The 22,799-nt window shown below is 39.0% G+C and overlaps 1 protein-coding gene across 1 annotated transcript in view; it reads right to left on the bottom strand.

Moving 5' to 3' along the window:
* Positions 1-22,799, bottom strand: part of LOC117400326 (serine/threonine-protein kinase 3) — a 140,308-nt gene that overhangs the window by 30,610 nt on the left and 86,899 nt on the right. The window contains exon 9 of the mRNA XM_034000121.3: positions 21,589-21,793. Within this exon, the coding sequence (XP_033856012.1) occupies positions 21,589-21,793 (205 nt within the window). The remainder of the gene's footprint in view (positions 1-21,588; positions 21,794-22,799) is intronic.

Raw genomic sequence — 22,799 nt, 5'->3', positions numbered from 1 at the left:
TATAATGTGATATCTTGTAACAATTGTAAGTCGCCCTGGATAAGGGCGTCTGCTAAGAAATAAATAAAAAAAACTAAAAAAAAAAACTGATAAAACCCAATAAAACACCCCCGATACAAAAAAAATTTAATCGGTAGGTATCTAATAAACACTGGAAAACACCGTAAAAACTGTGGAAATGGTTAATCTATTCAAGTTGACTTTACCCTTTTCACATTTAAAAAAATAAAACCTAATACAAAAATAATAATAAATACATTTCCCTGTGCTTCTGGGCAATGTCCTGCCTTCCAGACTTGTATCTATCATTGATTAGTTCTGAATACTTTAAAACGGCCCCAACTACTGAGTGACAGCACATTCCTACATTTCTATTGAGACTCCGCTTGCGAGATTTAAAACAAGATTACAATCAGGATGGAGGCTTGTTAGCGGGATTTAAAGCTGAATTACAGATAAGACACAGAGGAGCTAAAACAGAATTGTGGCGAAATGTACAAAAATGCCTACACACAAAATCCCCAGAAGAATGTGCCCGTGACCATAGGGATTTCGTTGTGGAAGACATCAAAGGAAAGAAGGTACAACTTAAGTGTGCAAGTACTGTTGAGTTACTATACATATTTTGACACACACGCACGCATGCACGCACGCACACACAAACACAAACACACACAAAAATGGTCAAGCATTTTGGAAAGTAACCGAAAACACTAATTTCATACAGTATATCAAAAATGAAAGCCCCGAAAAAAACGATTTACATAAAACTCGAAAACAGCTAAAAATAAGCACCGAAAATACAATTAATAAAACCCGAAAAACAGAAGCCCTAGTTATATTTCTTTAAGAAGCACTAGATCTTACACACTGTAAATCAATTATAAATCTGTTTAAAAGCCAAACATGAGCTGGACAGAGTGTCAGCCAAAAACAAACTGTTCCGGGTAGAAACAATTATTTTATAAACTTCTATTCTATAAGCAAAAGATAACAAAGTCTTACATTGTTCTTCATTGAGTAAATGTAAATGTGAGTAAAGGTATTCTACTGTTGTGATAGGGCAGAAGCTCTGCACTTGTAAATATAGTGTGTTGTGTATTTACGTTTGGCAGGGATGGGTTTAATTGGCTGTAATGTGGCTGGGTCTTGATTGAATAATTGCTCAAATCGATCAAGTCAGTGGGTTCAGTGAAGGCTGGCCAGCCCGGACAATTCTGCATAAACGATTTGACAGTAAGGTTTTGTTAAGCTGCTTTATTTAGGCCCCTGCTATGTTCCTGTGTTCAAAATGAAACAGTATATAAATATAAATATATTCTTCAATAATAAGAATGAGGCGTTTAAAATGGTTGTTTCTGAAAAATAAAAACAAACCAAAAAAAAAAAACAGAGTTGAAAAGTCAAATCAAAGAGGCCAAGAAGCAGAGCATCACAAAGACCAGAAAAAAAGACCCTCTCGTTTTATCTATAGTTTGCAGGAAATAAAAAAAAAAGATGTTTAGCAGCAGTCTGAAGTATTTTGTTTAGCAAGGTTTAGTGCTAATAAAATATAAATTAATATTTTTTAAAGATGCAAGCCCACTTTTTTGTTTAAAAAAATAAATTAAAAAGCGCTGTATGTATGTGAAGATCTCAATCGAGTTTACAGTAAATGCTGTGTGCATACACAACCAAACAATTTACAGATACTCGGATATTTGTATTTTCAGAGCATGACATACTGCATTTTAAAAGGAAATAAAGGAAGTGCCTAACCAAATGTATTTTTACATTCATTTCCAAGATTTCAGTGACTTTTGTTCAAATTTACGATTTCCGTGACAAAATCATATTCTTAGCTATTGTAGTTTAACCTCCCAAACTCTGTTAATCCTAACAGTTAACATCCCTCGATTGAAAATGCAACTGATCTCACTGCTCATCTCAGAACAGCTGTCAACAGCAAACTCATGGGTACAATAAACAAATTATAATGAAAAAACACATCTGAAAGCACTGTTACTTGGTATTTCATACTACAAGCTCTACATTGTACAGTAAACGCTGTCCTCTGAAGCGGTGCCGTCAGCCGACCTCTTTTTTTCACACTGTGGACTCACCATGCAGCCACCCAAGAGCTACAGCGTCGGAGGACAACACAGCTCTCGGGATGCTTACAGGCAAGCCCGCAGGCGCCCGGCCAGACTACAGGGGTCGCTGGTGCGCGGTGAGCCGAGGACACCCTGGCAATAAAAACCTGAGCAATATAATGGCTTTTATTACTTTTTGAAAAGGAATGAATATTTGAACGAATATTTAAATTATGAGCGAATATCCGAACATGATATTATTTGCTTGAAATTACACAATCCTGTCCAATTTTACATTGAACTAGAAATGTGTGCCTTTGTGAACACTTCTTAGTGAGCAGGATATACAGACACATCGGCTTATGACTAAAAAACAGACTACAACAACAATTCATTTCATATTTTGGTGTAATTCGAACAGCAGCAAAAACAGTAGATGAAATAGGAAGATCTGTTATATACAAACAGTGTAGTTTTACAAAAACTGAAAATACCTCCAGTTAGACCGGCAGACTGGAGACTTAAGCTCATGACCTTCTCCTGCAGAACTGCAGGTAAAGCCAATCGCTTTAAATATCATGCAATAACTTATAATTAATTGGTCCTATTTAAACAGCATCCATGTGCTGATATCCGTGACCGCCACTGTGTCTTAGTCAGCAAGTCCAGTGTTAGTACTGTATGGGTTTTAATGTAAAGTATATGCAAACTCATATGTGCTGTATATCATTAAAGGAACGTTATGCGATTAATAATTCAATATCTTGGAATATGTTACAATATACTCCCCAAATCGGACCAAAATGACAAATTGGCTATTGCTAGGCTTGTTTGACCTTAATTTATTGTCTGTTAAGGTCTCGTCTGTGATTCCATTTTTAAAGCTTCCAATAAATTATTTTGCAGATAAAGCCACCTTGGGTTTAACCTTGCTTGCCTGTCTTCCAGTGGGAAATCAGTGGAATCCCCTACATAGAGCAGGTAGAGTACCATTTCTAATACTGTAACTTGCCTCTTAATTGCCCATGCTATTGATAATGCCATTGAAGGCAGCTGGGTATTGCATCATAGTACAGGTATTTAAAACTACTTGTGTAAAATAACTTGTAACGTTGTGTATGAGTGTGAGGATGGCTAAAACACACTTTTATAGGAAACTAGTCAAAGTACTGTGCGAGATAAGCTCATGGACTTGCACACAAGACTATTTTAGAAAAACAGCAGAAGAGAAAGAAGAAAAAAATCTGTGCTTAAATGTGCTCTTCGTTACTATCATAATTTATCATGCTGGTGTATAGTAATGCAGTAATGTATAAAACATCTTGGCCACCACATCTTGTATTTTAACTTCTTTAGGGGCTTATGAAACCAAAGGATTAACTGCTTTTTCTCAAAAGTGCACACCCAACTACAAGCCCCAGCTCCTACTGTATTCACATGAACCTACAGTGAAGCCTATAAAATGATTCTATCACAAGTGAGGGATGGTCCGATAATGAAGGAGTGGCAGAGCAGAGCACAGTAGTGTAGGAAAGTCTGATGGATCACCAAGAACAGTTACGGATTATGGAGCTGAAATTACTGAGCAGAAAGAATGGTCACTTCTGTCCTTTACTGGATTTTTTATATTTGAATAGCTGAGGTTTTCATAAAAGGTGTCTACAAGGCTGATGATTGGACAACCGCCCTTTCATGTGTTTTCATAATGCCAGAGTGGATTATGAGGTTATACTATTGAGAAAAATAAATAAAAGGTATAGCCACTTAGTCCTTCAAAGCAGGTCTAAATCTAATCTGTACACATTCTGAATATTAATGCTGCAGGCAGACCGCTAGATCATTTCAGTTAAGTGGCAATTATTAGTAATGCCTCTACCCGTGTTTTGTCTTAATTCTATCAATTTCAGCTGAAAGACTGCCAAGATAGTAATATGAGTTTAATGAATAGTCTTCAGCATTTAGCAACATTTGATCTATGATACCTGTATCCACAGTTCAGTTTCTCAGACTACTCATTAGAGGGTTTTCCAAAGTTGGCATCACCTTACTAATGGAATTCAGCATATACTGAAACAAATGACAAAATATGAATGTAGCTGCTGATGATTAATTACACAGTTAGATGGTACAGTATATTATACTTTGAGAAGTACCGGTAGTTGATTATATCTTATGGTTTTCTCCTGCAAGCTTTTGCCTGCAAGAATTCTGAAACATACCTTAAAATGTATCTGTAGTCAACTATTTATAGCTCAGGTCTTCTTCAGCCAATTAACTTGTTAACCATTGTGTTTATTAACAAACTATTGGTTTTGCCCAATCTTTTAAATTGCCAGGATTGATTTGAATATCTTTTATCCTGAAAGTGTACATGATTATTAAATATCAAGTATTAACTGAACAATCCTTAGCTAGGTCACAGATAAAATCACTGTTAGATGTCCATGTAAAAGTATCTGATATAAGCACCGCGAGGCAAGACACTTTCCATCCCAGTCAGGTGCTGCAGCACAGACAATGTCATCTTGCCATTATATAATCCAGATACAAAATCATTTTAAAATCACTTAATTTTCAAAATATTCCATTATGTGGTCCTGTGATACAGTAGGTGTGGCTTATCCACTGACCGATTGGGAGAGACAGGAAGTTGTTAAACGCCACACAGGCACTCAGGGTTCATTTACATTGAGAAAAAAAAACAAAAAAGAAACAACCTTTGACTACCACATCTTACAGGAAATGAACAAAACAGGTAAAACAAAAACATAACTAGAAAATATAAGGTGCCGTTAAAGACAGCAAGCGCTGATCCTCTGTTCTAGGAGGTCCCACTGACACACACACTCAAACTTTCACATGGGACTTAAAATCCCTAAACTAATCCCTACTATGTGTAGGGTTAAAACCACGATCCCGGTTCCACACACAGTGGTTGGAGGTTTGGTTTAAGCTAGGATTGTTGTCCGGGGTAGTGTAGACCGTCCTGTTCCTTGACTCACAGCCCGGATGTGTGTCTACTGACCCCGGTATCGTGAGACACTCCACTGGGAGACACCCAGCAGCCGGTCAAGGAAGCACAGCTGTCCAATCCTTGGCTGCGATTCCTTGTAAACAGGCTAGTAGCATATGTCTAGTGGAGCGTCTGGCTTTAATTATTTACAAAAATAAACAGGAAAGAACTCTAACAAAATACACAAATTAAACTATATACACATGTGCAGGGCTTTAGCTCTGCCACAGGTCCATTAAAGACGTTTACTGCATCACTGAAGCCTATAAATGCTCAGTCTAATATTACAACTGACTGCTTTGTCATTCACTTCAGTCAGGCTGCAGCGTCAAGAACACAAATAGATTTGCAAAGCTGATTAAGGGATTACATTAAAAGGTTTGAGTAATATCAAACTACATTAATTATTTTGAATAAAATTCTGAGCAAATAAGAAAATGAACAGAAAGCTTTTCCAGAAATAACTAGTGCTGGGACGAACATGAAATTTCCATTGGTGTATGTAAACTTTTGACTCCAACTGTGTGTGTGTATATATATATATATATTGTGAATGAACTCACCCACTTGGGTTCGTTGCCCCTTTAAAAACATGACCCAGGACACTCAAATGGATTTTTTTCAGCGCGGTTGCGCTATTTTTTTAATAAACACAAACGTAAAACAAAGCACAAAAATAAACACCTAGCTCTTTCTGAGCACTAACTACACACGCAGGAACCTAACTATCACAGGACGGCTAAGCCGTTTCCCTGTTCCACAAAACTTAACCACACAGGTTTGCACTGTACCTTTTTCCTCGGGACTGCCAGGAAGCAGAGCACCTTCCTTCTGCCTCCTTCTACTCAGCAGCCCCGAGCAGACTGCCTGCTCTCCTTTTAAACCCCGCACCTGGGCCTAATTTCCAATAACGCCCAGGTGCGGATGATAATTAATAATAAAACAATTAAACAATTAAACTAAACAATAAGACACTTAACAAAACTGATTAACTGAAAAAGCAGAAACAATTAAGAAATCAAATGAAAATCAAATGAAACAATAAAGCAACACAAATCAAAACGGTGCATTTCTATAGCAGGGAGGTTTTAACCCCCTCCCTGCTGTCTCTCACAACCCTCTATCTCACATACCCCCCCCCCTTGTCTTTACAAGACACAGGCCACGAGACGGCCACCTCCTCCCCTAAAACACAACCACCCACCCTCAAGTCCATAAATGTCCTTTCTTGCCCTCTTCCACGGGCAGGCTTGAGGGTGGATCGGTCCACATCCCGGCTCAGCCAGGTAAGGACCGCGCACCGGCGACAAGGGGACCCAACGGTTCGACAGGGGCGACCGGAGCGTAGACCGTGGCACTGGAGGATGCAGCAGTGGACAGAGATCTTCCCCTGGGAACCGGCGCAGTGATGTCCGATCACCCAGGGGAAGCGAAGCAGCGAACAGGGGGAGCGACAGCGACGTCTGGCAGCAGCCCAGCGACGTCTGGGTGCTCGGGGAGAGCGGAGCAGGGACCCAGGGGAAAAGCTGTGGCCAGTGCTGCAGACTCCTGGGCTCTAGGTCCAGCGCAGGAAGGTCCGGGAAGACCGGCCGGGTGTCCTGGAGCAAGGGGTGAGGGACTGGACGCAGCGGTGCCGGACTGGACCGTAGGGGCGGTGGTCGGGGCTGTGGTGGAGGTATACTTTTCACCTCCCCCCTGGGCTCCGGAAGCGGCGGCTCCTCCCCTCTGGGCTCCGGAAGCGGCGGCTCCTCCCCTCTGGGCTCCGGAAGCGGCGGCTCCTCCCCTCTGGGCTCCGGAAGCGGCGGCTCCTCCCCTCTGGGCTCCGGAAGCGGCGGCTCCTCCCCTCTGGGCTCTGGCAGCGGCGGCTCCTCCCCTCTGGGCTCTGGCAGCGGCAGCTCCTCCCCTCTGGGTTCTGGTAGCGGCAGCTCCTCCCCTCTGGGCTCTGGCAGCGGCGGCTCCTCCCCTCTGGGCTCTGGCAGCGGCAGCTCCTCCTCTCTAGGCTCTGGCAGCGGCGGCTCCTCCCCTCTGGGCTCTGGCAGCGGCGGCTCCTCCCCTCTGGGCTCCGGCAGCGGCAGCTCCTCCTCTCTAGGCTCTGGCAGCGGCGGCTCCTCCCCCTCTGGCTCGGGAGGCTGCGGAGCTCCGCTAGCCCGCTCCCATTCTTGGAGCAGCAGCTCCAATTCTGTTGGCTCCCTTTTCTTCCCTGGGGCCAACCCCATCTCTCTCTCCCATCTCCCAAGTTGCTCTCTCTGAGCAACAGCCTTCTTTGTAATCTGCTCAATCATCTGCAGTAAATCCATTTTCTGAGTCTTAGGGGCGCCCACACTCTCTGCCACCATATGTAAAAGACTCACCCACTCGGGTTCGTTGCCCCTTTAAAAACACGACCCAGGACACTCAAATGGATTTTTTTCAGCGCGGTTGCGCTATTTTTTTAATAAACACAAACGTAAAACAAAGCACAAAAATAAACACCTAGCTCTTTCTGAGCACTAACTACACACGCAGGAACCTAACTATCACAGGACGGCTAAGCCGTTTCCCTGTTCCACAAAACTTAACCACACAGGTTTGCACTGTACCTTTTTCCTCGGGACTGCCAGGAAGCAGAGCACCTTCCTTCTGCCTCCTTCTACTCAGCAGCCCCGAGCAGACTGCCTGCTCTCCTTTTAAACCCCGCACCTGGGCCTAATTTCCAATAACGCCCAGGTGCGGATGATAATTAATAATAAAACAATTAAACAATTAAACTAAACAATAAGACACTTAACAAAACGGATTAACTGAAAAAGCAGAAACAATTAAGAAATCAAATGAAAATCAAATGAAACAATAAAGCAACACAAATCAAAACGGTGCATTTCTATAGCAGGGAGGTTTTAACCCCCTCCCTGCTGTCTCTCACAACCCTCTATCTCACATACCCCCCCCCTTGTCTTTACAAGACACAGGCCACGAGACGGCCACCTCCTCCCCTAAAACACAACCACCCACCCTCAAGTCCATAAATGTCCTTTCTTGCCCTCTTCCACGGGCAGGCTTGAGGGTGGATCGGTCCACATCCCGGCTCAGCCAGGTAAGGACCGCGCACCGGCGACAAGGGGACCCAACGGTTCGACAGGGGCGACCGGAGCGTAGACCGTGGCACTGGAGGATGCAGCAGTGGACAGAGATCTCTGTACTTTGCCCCATTCATTTTCCCTTCTATCCTGACAAGTGCCCCAGTCCCTGCCGATGAGAAACATCCCCATAACATGATGCTGCCACCACCACGCTTCACAGTAGGGATGGTGTTCTTTGGGTGATGCGCTGTGCTGGGTTTGCGCCAAACATAACGCTTTGCATTTAGGCCAAAAAGTTCCATTTTAGTTTCGTCAGACCACAAAACTTTTTGCCACATGGCTACAGAACAGTCTTGGCCATAAAAGTCCTTAGCTCTTGTAAAGTTGCCATTGACCTCTTGGTAGCCTCTCTGATCAGTCTCCTTCTTGCTCGGTCATCCAGTTTGGAGGGACGGACTGATCTAGGCAAGGTTTTGGTGGTGCCATACACCTTCCACTTCTTAATAATCGTCTTGACCGTGTTCCAAGGGATATTCAAGGCCTTTGATATTTTTTCATACCCATCCCCTGATCTGTGCCTTTCAACAACTTTGTCCCGGAGTTATTTTGAAAGCGCCTTGGTGCTCATGGTTGAGTCTTTGCTTTGAAATGCACAACGCAGCAAAGGGAACCTACAGGAACTGCTGAATTTATCCTGACATCATGTGAATCACTACAATTTAACACAGGTGGAGGCCACTTAACTTGGTGTGTGATTTTGAAGGCAATTGGTTACACCTGAGCTAATTCAGGATTGCTATTACAAGGGGGGTGGACACTTATCCAACCAAGCTATTTCAGTTTTTATTTTTAATTAATTTTCTACAAATTTCTAGAATATTTTTTTCACTTGGAAGTTGTGTGGTAGGATGTGTACATAAATGAAAAAAAAAAAAAGATTTTAATGCATTTTAATTCCAGGCTATAAGGCAACAAAGGTGAACATTTTGAAAGGGGGTGTAGACTTTCTATATATATATATATATATATATATATATATATATATATATATATATATATATATATCAGTGGTAAGAATCCAAGTGTACAGTGTACAACTTATCTTACAAAATAGATAGATCTCTTATTTAGCAAATACAGTGAACAGCAACACTCACCAGCGCGCAGGCTGATCTTAGCTGACAGTCAGGGCACCCCAGGAGAAAGCCCCCCACTGCTCTGCGACTGCCATGACGGTGCCAGCAGGATGTGCCCCCCACTCACAGCAGCAGCAGTGACAATAGCAAGCAGGTGACAAGCAAGGGAAAGTGAGCAGTGGCTCCAGGAGTGTAAATCCGGCCGCCGGCCTCCACGACAATATATATAAAATCTCAAATAGATAAAATAATTTCTGACAGACACGACCATATTGTTTTTTGCCTTCGATTCAGGGATTCGAAACGGAACAGGAACGATAAGCGGAAAAAAAAAAATAATAATTACTCATGAAACAGAAACAAAAAACGAAACAAAATTAATTTATTACGTCCTGGAACGAAAACAACATTCAAGATTTTGTTTAAATCGGTTAATAACATTTTTTTTGTTTCCTTTCAGCTTGTTGTTTCTGTCTCTCTCCATTGTTTTCAAACATGCAATAATTTGAAAAAAGCGCTCTTCCCATGGTCTTACACCTCATTGGTCAACGACAAAGCACACATCACAGCCAGCTCATGAAATTCAACATTACATTTAGCTTGCTTTTTTGTAGTAGCCCACAAATCAAATAGCACTACATTTGCCTTCAGTTTAGGTTTCCACCTTTCGGTCAGCTACCTGCTGGATCCAGGTTATGTGATCAGTTTTGTATTTGCACAAAATAAACAGGTACTGTTAACTTATTAAGTTATGTACACAGAAAACAATCTGTAAAAGTATATGTGGCAAGTGAAGCGCTTAGGTCTGCTAGTTGTTAGGCCTAAGTGTTCATTTTAATTGTTTTATGTAATTATGTTGCATTCTGTCATAAATTACTAATATATAGATATTTCTATGTTTAACTTAAAAATAATATAAGTAGTATCAGGGGTTTGCCATTTTTGAAAAAAAAAAAAAAAAAGAAAAACTTGTGTAAGGGACAAAATGTAAAAAAAAAAATCTACTTGTCCTTCTTAAAAATCTACTGCACCCCCTATCTGTGGCGCAAAACACACACACAAAAGTAGAATATGAAACTTGTAGGATTTTGGTTTTATTTAACAATGAACACAATCAATTAATTACTGATTAACAGGGGCGGATCTAGCCTTGTAGCTTGACTGGTTCACTAAATTCTTCAAGATACACAAAAGGTTCCCTGTGACCCCACCTCACCTCAACAAATGTATAACATACTTTGAGGAAATGTTCCTTTCAGTGCAGTTTGGAAGTTTTGTTAAGTATACTGATCAACATTTTGTTTTGTTGTGATCCTAGTATTTTCTGTTATGTTGACTGAAATAAACAAAAACAAAAACAGTGAGGTGTTTTTTTCTTTTTACAATGCCCCCTTTTCTAAAACATTTTGAAGAGTATATTGAGTTTGTGAGTTTTCACTTGCATGCACATCTAATAAAAAAGGCAGAAGTAAACCACAGTAATGATATTACTTTTTGAAAATTTGTCATTTGTCATTTTGTTTCTTGTGCAGAAACCACAATGCCTGGGATAAAATAAAAAAAATCTACTGTTATACTATTTCTGCCTGAATTTTTTTTTTCTGGAATAGATCATGGTAATTAATCTACACAGAAACACAACAGAGAATCACACAACATATTATTGTAAGAGAAGTAATAAAGTACAAAATAAATAAAAGAAACAGGGATATATGTTCTAATCCAAGGCTATTATTGTAGCATGGCCAGGTCATGTTGTAGTTGAGTACCCAGGGTCTGGAAAGTATGGGGATGATTTCAGAGAATACTATGGAGATTAAAATAGCCAAGTACATCATTAGTAGTCATAGTAGTGCCTGTTACATAATACATTTGAGGTTTTTTTTTACATACCATTTTTTTTTATAACATCATCCCTTTGAAACAAAACTCCCTCTCTACAGCAGTAACCTCATAGTGTACTATTTCTTAATGCTTGTCATTTAAGGTTTAAGTGTTATATTACAGTAGCAGTTAAACTTACAAAAAAAATAATACTAATAATTATCATGGCCTTCAAACCAGTAACCTGTGACACCTGCATGATGTGGGAAATTCGAGAAAACCCAGCAGAGCTAAACCAAGTGTGTGTAAAGTGCTGCAAAATCCAGGACTTGCTTCAACTAGTAAGCATGCTAGAATTGGAGCTGCAAGAAATGAGAGAGCTACTGGAGCTTGAGGAGCTGACAAACCCAAAATTCTTGGAAGTTTGTACCCCCAACAGACAGAAAGTCACCAGCAAGATAGAAGAGGGTCGAAACAGTTGGATCCAGATAGGCAGAGAAAGGATAAAAAAATGTATGTTGTAAAACGATGTGTGTTCAGATGCTTATTCATTTACATTTTCTTGTTTTGATTTGTAAAATAAATGTTCATATGTGTATGTATATAATATGCTTCGGTTGTTCAGATATTTATGTGACGTACTCAAGAAAAAAACTAAATACATCTCCTTTCGTTATACTATTTACAGTTTTTTAATACAGCCGTCAGAAAGACTACTGCGGGGCTTCTAGGTATGAGTATATCTCCGGTCCTTCTAGTGTTAAAAGACAATACCAAAACTTTGGTATTTTCTGGGATACTGTCGGCACCTTGCAAAAGGACCATACGGACAGCTGGAAATAAATAATCAAAATGCATGGCTAAAATCGCGGTGCACATAGGATGTCTTCACCTTCCTTGAACATTGGACCACATTCTACAACAAGAACTATCTATACAGGCGGGACAGACTGCACACAAATAAAAAGAGAACCAATCTCCTCGGAAAAAATACTTGAGGAGGTTCAAAAGCATTTAAAACTAGAAAGGGAGGAGAAATCAACAAAAAAACAGACGGGAGACTACATCAAAACAAGGGCAACAACTCAGGTAAGACAGCCATTAAATGTATTTATCTAAATGCTAGAAGTCTAAGAACAAAATGATCAAACTTGAAGCTACTGCACTAACAAGTAACTACGATGTGATAGGTGTTACAGAAACTTGGTTGTCTGAGCCGAATATAATATTAGTGGGTATACACTGTATAGGAAAGACAGGCAGGACAGAAGAGGTGGAAGGGTAGCACTATACATAAGAAATAGTCTTGAAGCCCAGGTGGTAAATCTGGACAAAGAAAACAATGCCGAATCAATACGGGTCAGAATAATGGACACAAATTCAAAAGGAATAATAATAGGAGCATGCTATAGACTGCCAAATTCAGATGCCGAGCAAAATAATCTGTTATACAATGATTAGAAATGTGTGTAGCAAAGGAGGAGCCATACTAATGGGGGATTTCAACTTCCCCATATAAAATGGGAGAACCTGGTTGGGAGCACGACGGACGAAATTGAAATGGTGGAAATGACAAATGACTGCTTCCTAACGCAATTTGTCAAGGCACCGACTAGAGGGGAGGCATGCCTTGATTTAGTCTTTTTCAAATAACGAAGACAGAATAACTAAAACAGAGGTCAGAGGTCAGAGAGCCATTGGCAAACTCAGACCACAACATGGTCTCATTTGAAGTGTTTTTTAAAACCCCAAAAGTAATGACTAAGGTTTACAATTTTAGAAAAGCAAACTATGAAGATGAAACAGAGACTAACAGAAGTAGATTGGAGTAAAATAGAGAAAACATCCACAGAAAAAGGATGGCTGTTTTTTTTTCAAATGTAGTACTAGAGGCGCAAAACAATTACATCCCAAAAGTAGACAAATCTAAATCTAAAATAAAAATGGCCAAAATGGTTTAATAGATTAATTTAAAAAAAAATATTCAGCGAAAAAAGGCAGTTTACAGAGCGTTTAAAAGGGACCAAAAACAAAGTACACAGAAAGAGTACTTGGAACTGCAAACACAAGTCAAAAAGGAAGTTAGAAAGGCCAAAAGAGAGATAGAAATCAATATTGCTAAGGGGGCTAAAACCAATTCCAAAATGTTTTTCCAATATTATAACAGCAAGAGAACATTTAAAGAGGAGGTTAAATGTCTAAGAGACACAAATGGCAAAATCATAGATGAAGAAAAAAAATAGCAAATATAAATGATTACTTTTCACACGTTTTTACAAGAGGCCACAGACAACATGCCCCACATGTCGACCTGTTCCTATCCAGTTTTAAATAACTTTAGCATAACAGAGGCAGAAGTGTTAAAAGGACTAGGAGCTCTTAAAATAAACAAATCCCCTGGGCCGGATGATATCCACCCAATAGTACTCAAAGAAATGAAAGAAGTTATTTACAAACCGCTAACCAAGATCATGCAACAGTCTCTTGACACAGGGGTTGTACTGACAAACTGGAAAATTGCAAACATAATACCGATCCACAAAAAGGGAGACAAAACTGAACCAGGTAACTACAGCCAATAAGCCTGACTTAGGGAGTGGTTAACATCTAGAAAACAGAAAGTACTGATTAGAGGAGAAACCTCAAAATGGAGCGAGGTAACCAGTGGAGTACCACCACAGGGATCAGTATTAAGCCCTCTGCTCTTCCTAACCTACATTAATGACTTAGATTCTGGTATAGTAAGCAGACGACACAAAAATAGGAGGAGTGGCAAACACTGTTGCAGCAGCAAAGGTCATTCAAAATGATTTAGACAGCATTCAGAACTGGGCAGACACATGGCAAATAATAGAGAAAAGTGTAAAGTACTGCACCATATGGGAGTTACTGAAATTGAAGAAGGAACCTATGAAAAAGCACTAGGAGTTTATGTTGACTCAGAAATGTCTTCATCTAGACAATGTGAGGAAGCTATAAAAAAGGCCAACAAAATGTTCGGATATATTGTGAAAAGTGTTGAATTTAAATCAAGGGAAGTAATGTTAAAACTTTACAATGCATTAGTAAGACCTCATCTAGAATATTGTGTTCAGTTCTGGTCACCTCACAACAAAAAGGATATTGCTGCTCTAGAAAGAGTGCAAAGATGATGCAGACAGGCTAAAAGAATTGAATCTATTCAATCTTGAACAAAGACGACTACGCGGCAATCTGATTCAAGCATTCAAAATTCTAAAAGGTATTGACAATGTCGACCCAAGGGACTTTTTCAACCTGAAAAAATAAACAAGGACCAGGGGTCACAAATGCAGATTAGATAAAGGGGCATTCAGAACAGAAAATAGGAGGCACTTTTTTTACACAGAACCAACTACCTAGTAATGTTGTTGAAGCTGACACCCTGGGATCCTTCAAGAGGCTGATTGATGAGATTCTGGGATCAATAAGCTACTAACGACCAAACGAGTAAGATGGGCCGAATGGCCTCCTCTCGTTTGTATCCTTTTTTAATGTTCTTACAATACAAGACTGTGTAATACAAATAAAGGGTACAAAGCTTTCAGTATTTTCAGCTTCTTTGCTTATGGTGAATTGGTTATAATTGATCAGTTATTTTTAAGGCTTATTATGTATTTATAAATGTACCAATATGCATACATTTTTAAAAGTATTTATTCATTGCCATTCAAATTGTCTCAATTATTAAAATGTTTACACCCATCTCTGCATATGAGTACCTGCACTTTTTTGTTGAGAATTTCACCCCTGGTGTACGTGTATATAAGCCTGTATTTTTCTATGTTTTGGGTGTGTGTTCGAGGAGGAATGTGTGAGAGAGACTGGAAAAACAAAACCGAAAGTAAAACGGAAGGAAAAGCAATTGCTACTTGTGTTGGGCAGATCAGCACTAGGGTTGCCACCTTTTCCACAGACCAAAACCGGACATATTTCTCAGTCAGCCTAGCTCTATCAAAACTGCAGTATACTGTTATACAGTTTAACAAACTACCACCAGATCTCGGTACAAATCAATAATCATGCAGTATACAGAATATTGTGCTCTTAATAGTTCTAGCAAACACGAAAATAGTAGCTATATCATGGTAGGTTAGAGGCTAATCTTACCTCAGACAAGTAGCTGTCATGATGAGTAAAGCTGTAGTAAATCAATCCAATTTCTGAAGTGACGATCCTGTCTACGTGCTTTTTTTTTTTTTACAAATAATTTCTGAGCCTGTAAAGCCTGTTTGTGAAGGTCAGAATTATTTTACAGCCATTGTGTCATGGCAAATTTCGCCACCCCCCATTAATAAATATTAACAAACGTTATTAACAGACTTTAAAAACTACTGCACTATTGGTTGTGTGTTGGTAAAAAGAGACAAAATGTGTCAAAATGAACTCAAATTTGGTTCGGGTTTTTCAATGCTCCTAATGGCTACCGCTAAATATGCAATGTTTATACATGCACGCACGCATATACGTGGTTTAATTACCATAATATATCATAAGTAACCCATATTTTTACTGCAAAGGTTATGTATTTAATCACACACAGATCAGTGAAATGTACAACATTATTCAAATGCTTGAGGCACAGTAGAATGTACAGATCAGTGCTAAACATTACATTTCTAATAAGATAGTGGAAATCCTTTAGCAACTAATGTACCGTATAACTGGAAATGTTCTACTTTTAATTTAAAAAACATTCAAAACACGTTTACTTAATGAAATGTGTCTGCTAAAACAGTATCTAATTTATAGTAACTAGTTATAGCATCTACAATGTCACTGCAGCAACTTGGAGAACAACAAAGAAGGCCTTCTAAAAATGAGTTCCAATATTTATCATGCTTATACGGCCCTTCAATTTTAAGATATCAGTAATTGGAAAGGATTATTAACTGCAGTACACTTTAATGATAGGCATAACTCAGTTTTAAAACGTAGCTATGGTTCATTAGCATAACAAAGTGGAATGATTACAGTATCATGTAGTGATTGTAGAGCAGTATTGCACATGTGAAAACTTTAACAAAGCCAAAACTAAAACACTTTAAATTTAAAACTGTTTAATAGACTAGCAAACACTGGCAAAATAAAAAGCTTTTTTTTGTACGGTGCAGAACTAATTTATTTTAACATACTGTTTAGGGACTTTGCAATACCTGCACAGTGGATAGTAGTATCTACATGCATCGACAGTAACAGTCCAAAGCAAATTGTTACAGATTTTCTATCACGTCTGGCATAAACAATTTTGGCTGCTACTTAATTAATCCCTTGTAAAAAAAAAAAAAAAAAACAACCCACAAAACTGCTTAACCTAAAAGAGCCTACAGGTACCACAGTAGCAGGTGCAGCTTACACATGTCCGGTCTGCTTTTAAGTGAAGCAAACTGGCTTAATCACTTACTACCAGTCTCATGTTCTCATATTCACTTTGACATCCGACACATTCTTTCCCTTGTCCAGCATGTGCTTCTTTAACCTGTGCTGCATAACACCACCAGTCTGTCAGAGGGCGGGATCACACACTGTATGCCACACTCTGATTGGTGGAAGTATTATTGGCGATCCAATCCAACCCGCTAATAAAGCCAAAATAAATTCCACTCCAAAATGTCCCATTATACGGTTTGTCAAAAAAAATATTAAAAGGAAGGTTGGTGTTTATGTGTTTCATTTAAAACCGGACATTAGGGTGTCCGGGTTTGTTAATTCCTGCCACCCTGATACAGATGCCAATTCCCGGACCGTCGGGTGGCAACCCTAATCAGCACTATATTTGTTTATTCGATTTGTGTTCGAATGTGTTTCAGACTACAATAGTGTGTAACGTCTTCATGTAGGGTTTAAAAAAAAAAAAACAGAACCGACATTTAATTTGAACATGGTGTCGCTCTTATTATGATGTCATTAGGTTCTGCAGACTGCTTTCAATTCAAAGGGAATTGTCGGCTTTTAACTGGCTAATTATCATCATGTATGTTTTGCCTCATCTCAATTTAAAACTTTAAAACCTCAATATCAATAGATCAAAGAATTGTAACAAGAGGGATTTTTTTTTTAATCCTACCTGAAGACGTTACACACTATTGTTATGCTTATGTGTTTATAATGTGGATCTGTATCGGCCACGCGAAACTCACCTGTTTATAAATTAAAAGGCTACAATTTGTTATTAATTGAAAGCACTTTGGAGCAGCCCTGTACATTGTTTATTTATTTTTAGATCGGGGTCTCTCCCTCCGCCCCTGTGCAGATTGTTTTGTAGTGTTTATTTATTTTTAGTGTATTGTATTTATGTCGGCGAGCGCCGTATGTTTTATTGTTTTGATTAAATGACGGCGTAGCGCCGTGTTATTGTTTTGTTTATTTTTTAAAACGTGTCCTGGCAGAGGCGAGATCAGTGCTCGTCCTCTGCCAGGAGTAATTAATTGTGCAGAAGGTGGCCATCTCCCGAATGAGTTAAGTGGTTTAATTTGTTGCTAATCGGGAGATGGTCACCTGTTAATAAAAGCCTGCAACTCTCGGCACTCGGGGTGGGTGTCAGAAGGAGAGAGTGTGTGAGAGGAGACGGAGTTACTTAAAACGAAACTAAATCATAGCATACAGGAACAGTGACAGCGACTGCCCAGCCTGACCTGTATGGTTCATGGTTTATTTATTTTGGATTTTGTGTTCGTGATTTGTTTTTGTTTACCCTTTTATTTTGCTCTGTGAGCAAGTGTTCTTTTGTTTAAATATTTTATTTTATTTTTGGTTGCTTTAAATAAAACGGCGCCGCGCCACTGCATCATACCTTTTTGTTTTTGTTGTCCCTTCTTCTGCCGTGACGTCAGACCAGTCAGCCATTCCTGCCACAAGATTATACACACAGCACAACCTAACTGTGTGATTTAAAAGTTTAACCGGCTTTCAGTGAGACCTTAAAGGAACATTATTCAGAACCGTTGTTACATTTGTTGTATGTCTTACTGTGAAATGCGCATACTGATGTTAACAATGTTCCCCTTAGTGCTTAATAATAAAGAGTATTCATACGTAATTGATTACTTGAGATGATTTTTTTTCTGCATATCTTCTGTTTAAAACAGAGTAGCTATACAATAAGAAATATGCAGGTTATGGTAAATATATAATGCTTTGAAGACATGTTTGTCACAAAAATGATTTTTGGGTATTACCTTTCAAATATACAGCAGATGAGTAGAGCCCTGGATTTTTTTAAAAGACAAAACACCACAAAGCTGAAAGGTTGAACAGAAGTGAGAAAAAAAAGCAAGCGGCATATTTGATAGAGCCATGCTCTCGATTAGCTGCAGAGCTTATTTCAGACAAACATCACATTAAGTTATTACGTTGAATGTATGGACACTAACCCATCGAGATTGTTAGTAAATGTTGCTGTTTTTAATTGTTAAAAAAATAAATAAATGTAAACTCGAACTGAGGCAAACGAAAGTTGCAATGGAGAAAAAAAGAAGCGGACTGCTGTCATTTTCTTTTAAGGCTGCAACATATGCATTGTTGTTTCTAGACAGGACGTAAGTGCATTTATTGATACAGACGGATAACTTGGCACACCGTTTTCCCTTTAAGTGCAGAGTTATCTGGAGTTTACTGCATTTTATGCTTTTTTGTTTAATTCGAGAAAATGAAAACCTATGAACAACAATACAATAGCCTACTTGGCCTGTCATATACTTGTACTTGCTAGAACCGAAGTCATTGTATTTTATCTTGCTCTTAATTGTATTAATACTTGTACTGTGATTCTTGAAATGTATTTTTGTTTACGACTGGAAGTCGTCCTGGATAAGGGCGTCTGCTAAGAAATAAATAATAACAATAATAATAATAATAATAATAATAATAGAAAAAAAATTGAACCAGTATTAACCAGTATTTCATTTCATTCAAAACGGAACAAAATCAGCAGTTCAGAACTTTAGGAACTGGAGCCGAAAATTCTGCTTTGGTTCGAATCCCTGCAAAAAGAAAAAAAAGTTTGTTCGGATATTTGTCCCAGCACTACAAATAATACTCTCCTAGATCGTTGATTTAAGGCCTCACAGCTTTCACAAGGCTTAAGAGATAATTCACTCCACTGGCTCCCGATCACCGCTCGCATCCAGTTCAAGACTTGTACTAGCCTACAGATGCCTTGACCAGACTGCACCCAGCTACCTCCAGACCCTCATCTCTCCCTACACTCCCACGACCTCTCCGCTCCGCCTGCACTAGAAGACTGGCTCTACCTCCACTATGCTCCCCTGCCTCCAGAGCCCGCTCCTTCTCCACCCTTGCTCTGCAAAGGTGGAATGACCTTCCTACAGATGTCAGGACTGCCCAGTTCCTGACCAGATTCCGGTGCCTCCTTAAGACTCACCTCTTCAAACAGCACCTGTAGAACCCCTCTGTTTGTATCCTGGGACACTATCACCCTTCATTTAAATGTGCTTTATTTTGCTCTTATCTGCCCCCTATTTTACTGCATTTAATCCTGTACTTCAGAATACTGTAATCTGCCAAGTGTTTAACCTGTAGTATTTTGTATTTAATCATATCCTGATGTAACTATCACTATTATCTGCTGTATTATTGAATTGTGGTTTGTCACACTTGTACTTTGCTTGAACAAAAGTTATTGTATTTCTTGCACTTATTGTATTACTTGTATTGTAACACTTAATGTATTTGCTTACGATTGTAAGTCGCCCTGGATAAGGGCGTCTGCTAATAAATAAATAAATAATAATAATAATAATAATAATTCTAAGGATAGGATCACTGATAACAGCCACATATATAGGGCTGACACATTATCTTTACTGACAACAATGCCCATTGAAGCAAGTACAAATAAAAGCAATGTACAAATCTTTCACATATTGCTTACAGTGTCACAATATAATGAACAAATCAACTGCTTCAACAATACCCTGCTATCTCCAAGGACCACTTAAAGATGCTGCCAGCTGTGCTTTAGAATATCGGAGAACAAAGGCAGCATGATGGCCTGATATTTGCAGCTTAGCCTTTGAGTACCCTTAGCCAAGTACCATTGAAACTAATGTTTTGTACAGCAGGAGACATTATCAGTGGCACAATATCCAGGATTATACCAGGAAATACAGAGTGCCTGTCAGTTTTAAAAGCCAGCTTTCCTAAATTTATGTACACTTCAGAAAGTATTTTTTTTAATTTTGCCATTTCTTCCTGAACAGTGAAAAAGATGGAATGTTATTAAGACTCAAAACGATGTCTAAAATCTGCAAGGAATAATGTGGATATTAGAAAGAAAAGTAATTCTAGTTTAGTGTAAACTTGAAGTAATATGGAACTGAGACAAATATCTGCATCACTGGTATATCCCGCTGTTAAACAATAATGTGGCACTGAAAAGGTTACTTTAGACTGGACACCACCGGTAATAGAACTTTATTAAAGGAAGTAGACTACAGTATTTGAAAGCAAGTGGTCTGTATCAATTATAAAAGAATCTGGCACTGAAAGTGTTACTTTTCACTGGACACTACCTGCAAGGGAATTTTAATTCACAGAATACAACTGTGTACCATGTCAAACCATATGTCAAAGCACCTGGCCTGTATCACTGCTATGGACAACATGGAACTTGTTGAAAATCAAATAATCCTGCTGTGTACTAAACATGCAGCTGTAACTTCAAAATGTCATATGACCTCAATAAGGCAGCCATGTTAGGTTAAATGGCCAATGTAACAGTTAGCAATGCCTTAAGCATGCAGGGTTTATTGAACCTTGAAAATAAGAAGCTACTATCTTAAATAGGATGCTTTGACACTGGCTGGGTAAGCTTTGCAAAACAAATTGCACAAAAGGGTACGTAAAATAAACTCTCAAGCCTCAAGACAGGGTAATTTGTATCCCATAATATATTATTGTTTTAAAACATGCTGCGATGTGCAGGTTACTTTGGGGCTTTGGCACACAAGCCTAAGGTAATGGCATTGAAGACTGCATTAGGGCAATCATAATCAATTGCACTTCATGACTGAATTTTGATTAGGTGTCTGCAAAGAGAAATAGCAAGGTATTACACTTCCATCTAGTGGTGAACCCCCTTAATAGCAGCTCAATTGTACTCTCCTGCATACATGACAATGTTGAGAACCAGGAAAGGTAGAATGTACATTAGTTTTATCTGAACGAATATGTTTTATATGTACGGCTCATTGCACTGGTATTCTATACTGTGCCCCATTGTTTTCTTAAAACAGGTTGATTAAAGTTCAATTGTTAAGGGTTTAATTTTCTAAATTATAATTTGATGAAGCATATTACGGACTCAAGATTAATCCCAAATAGTAATTTCAACACCTAATATGTGCACATTTTGCATCGATATTTATATTTACATAACATACTACTACTACACACATGCCCCAGATAAGGGCATTTGACCACACAGGATAAAATGAGCAACTCACTTTTCATGGTGCCATCCACCTCCTCCTCTTCCTCCTCCTCATCACTGTTAATGACCATCGTCCCCAGGTCAGACTCCAGCATGGTGCTGTTGTGTTCGATCATTGTCTGGGCCCCGTCGCTCATCGTACTAGTAGCCCTCATTGTGCCAGCGCTTTCTGAGCTGGTCTTTACCATGGTGTGGGAATCTACTTCAACCTCTTCATCCTTAAAAGAAAGAACATAAAGAAACTAAAAAAAAGCAGAAAGGTACTGAACACAGTTCAGCATTGTTCTAAAAAAAGCGGCACTCTTGATTGAATTTAAACGTAATGTTTTATTGTCATGTTCCAAAAATTTGTGGTAACATTTTCAATGACCGGACAGTAAAAAGTATGCTTCTTTTTGACAGGTTTATATTTCCAGATATCCAGGAAGGTGGCTACACAAACTAAAATGTTCACGCTGTTTCTTTTACAGCTTTCATTTATGGAGCAAATCCCCATTCAAATCCAGTAGAACTAGTCAAAACAAGGATTAGTAATAGAGTATAGTGAAAGATAAACATTCTTTAAGGAGGACAGAAATCATATATTCGCACATTCACGGATCTAAAATATTGTCTCTGGACAACCTTTTTAAAATGTGCAACATCGGGCTACTTGCTTATGGCAACATTTCAACTCCAAAGCCAATATAATCTATAATTTCTTACAGCACAGTTCCCCCTGGCTGGAAAGGCTTTTACTGAAATTAATTAATATTTAAAATGTGCTACTTAATGCATCTTCATGTGTAGAAATGGTATCTCTGTTAGCATACTGCACAACCAGAGTACCAAAGGGAGCCTGAGTATTATAATACAATAAAATTGAATGATTAATGGCACTAATCAATGTGCTCTTGGTGTTGTTCGAACAAAGTGGTCAGCAATCATTAAATGTCTCTTGGAGACATCGCATAGTAATTAAAATCAGAGGACTGCATGTACGAATACTCAAAAACAGGTGTATTGCAATTTGCAGACACATACATTCAGAGCATGAGCAGGGAAGCATATGAGAATGAGAACATTGGACCAGGTCACCTACATATATTTGAGTTTCCATTATAGATATATATGGAGAAAGCAGCTTGAAAAACAGATGTACTGCAAGTTGTGGAGCCGATGTTTAGTTGAAAATAAGCCTAGCTGACTGTAATATGACAGAACCCTTTAACATATATAGTCAAC

The sequence above is a fragment of the Acipenser ruthenus genome, chromosome 4, assembly GCF_902713425.1.
Source record: "Acipenser ruthenus chromosome 4, fAciRut3.2 maternal haplotype, whole genome shotgun sequence".
NCBI classification, from domain to species: domain Eukaryota; kingdom Metazoa; phylum Chordata; class Actinopteri; order Acipenseriformes; family Acipenseridae; genus Acipenser; species Acipenser ruthenus.
This window is presented reverse-complemented; position numbering and strand designations above follow the sequence as displayed.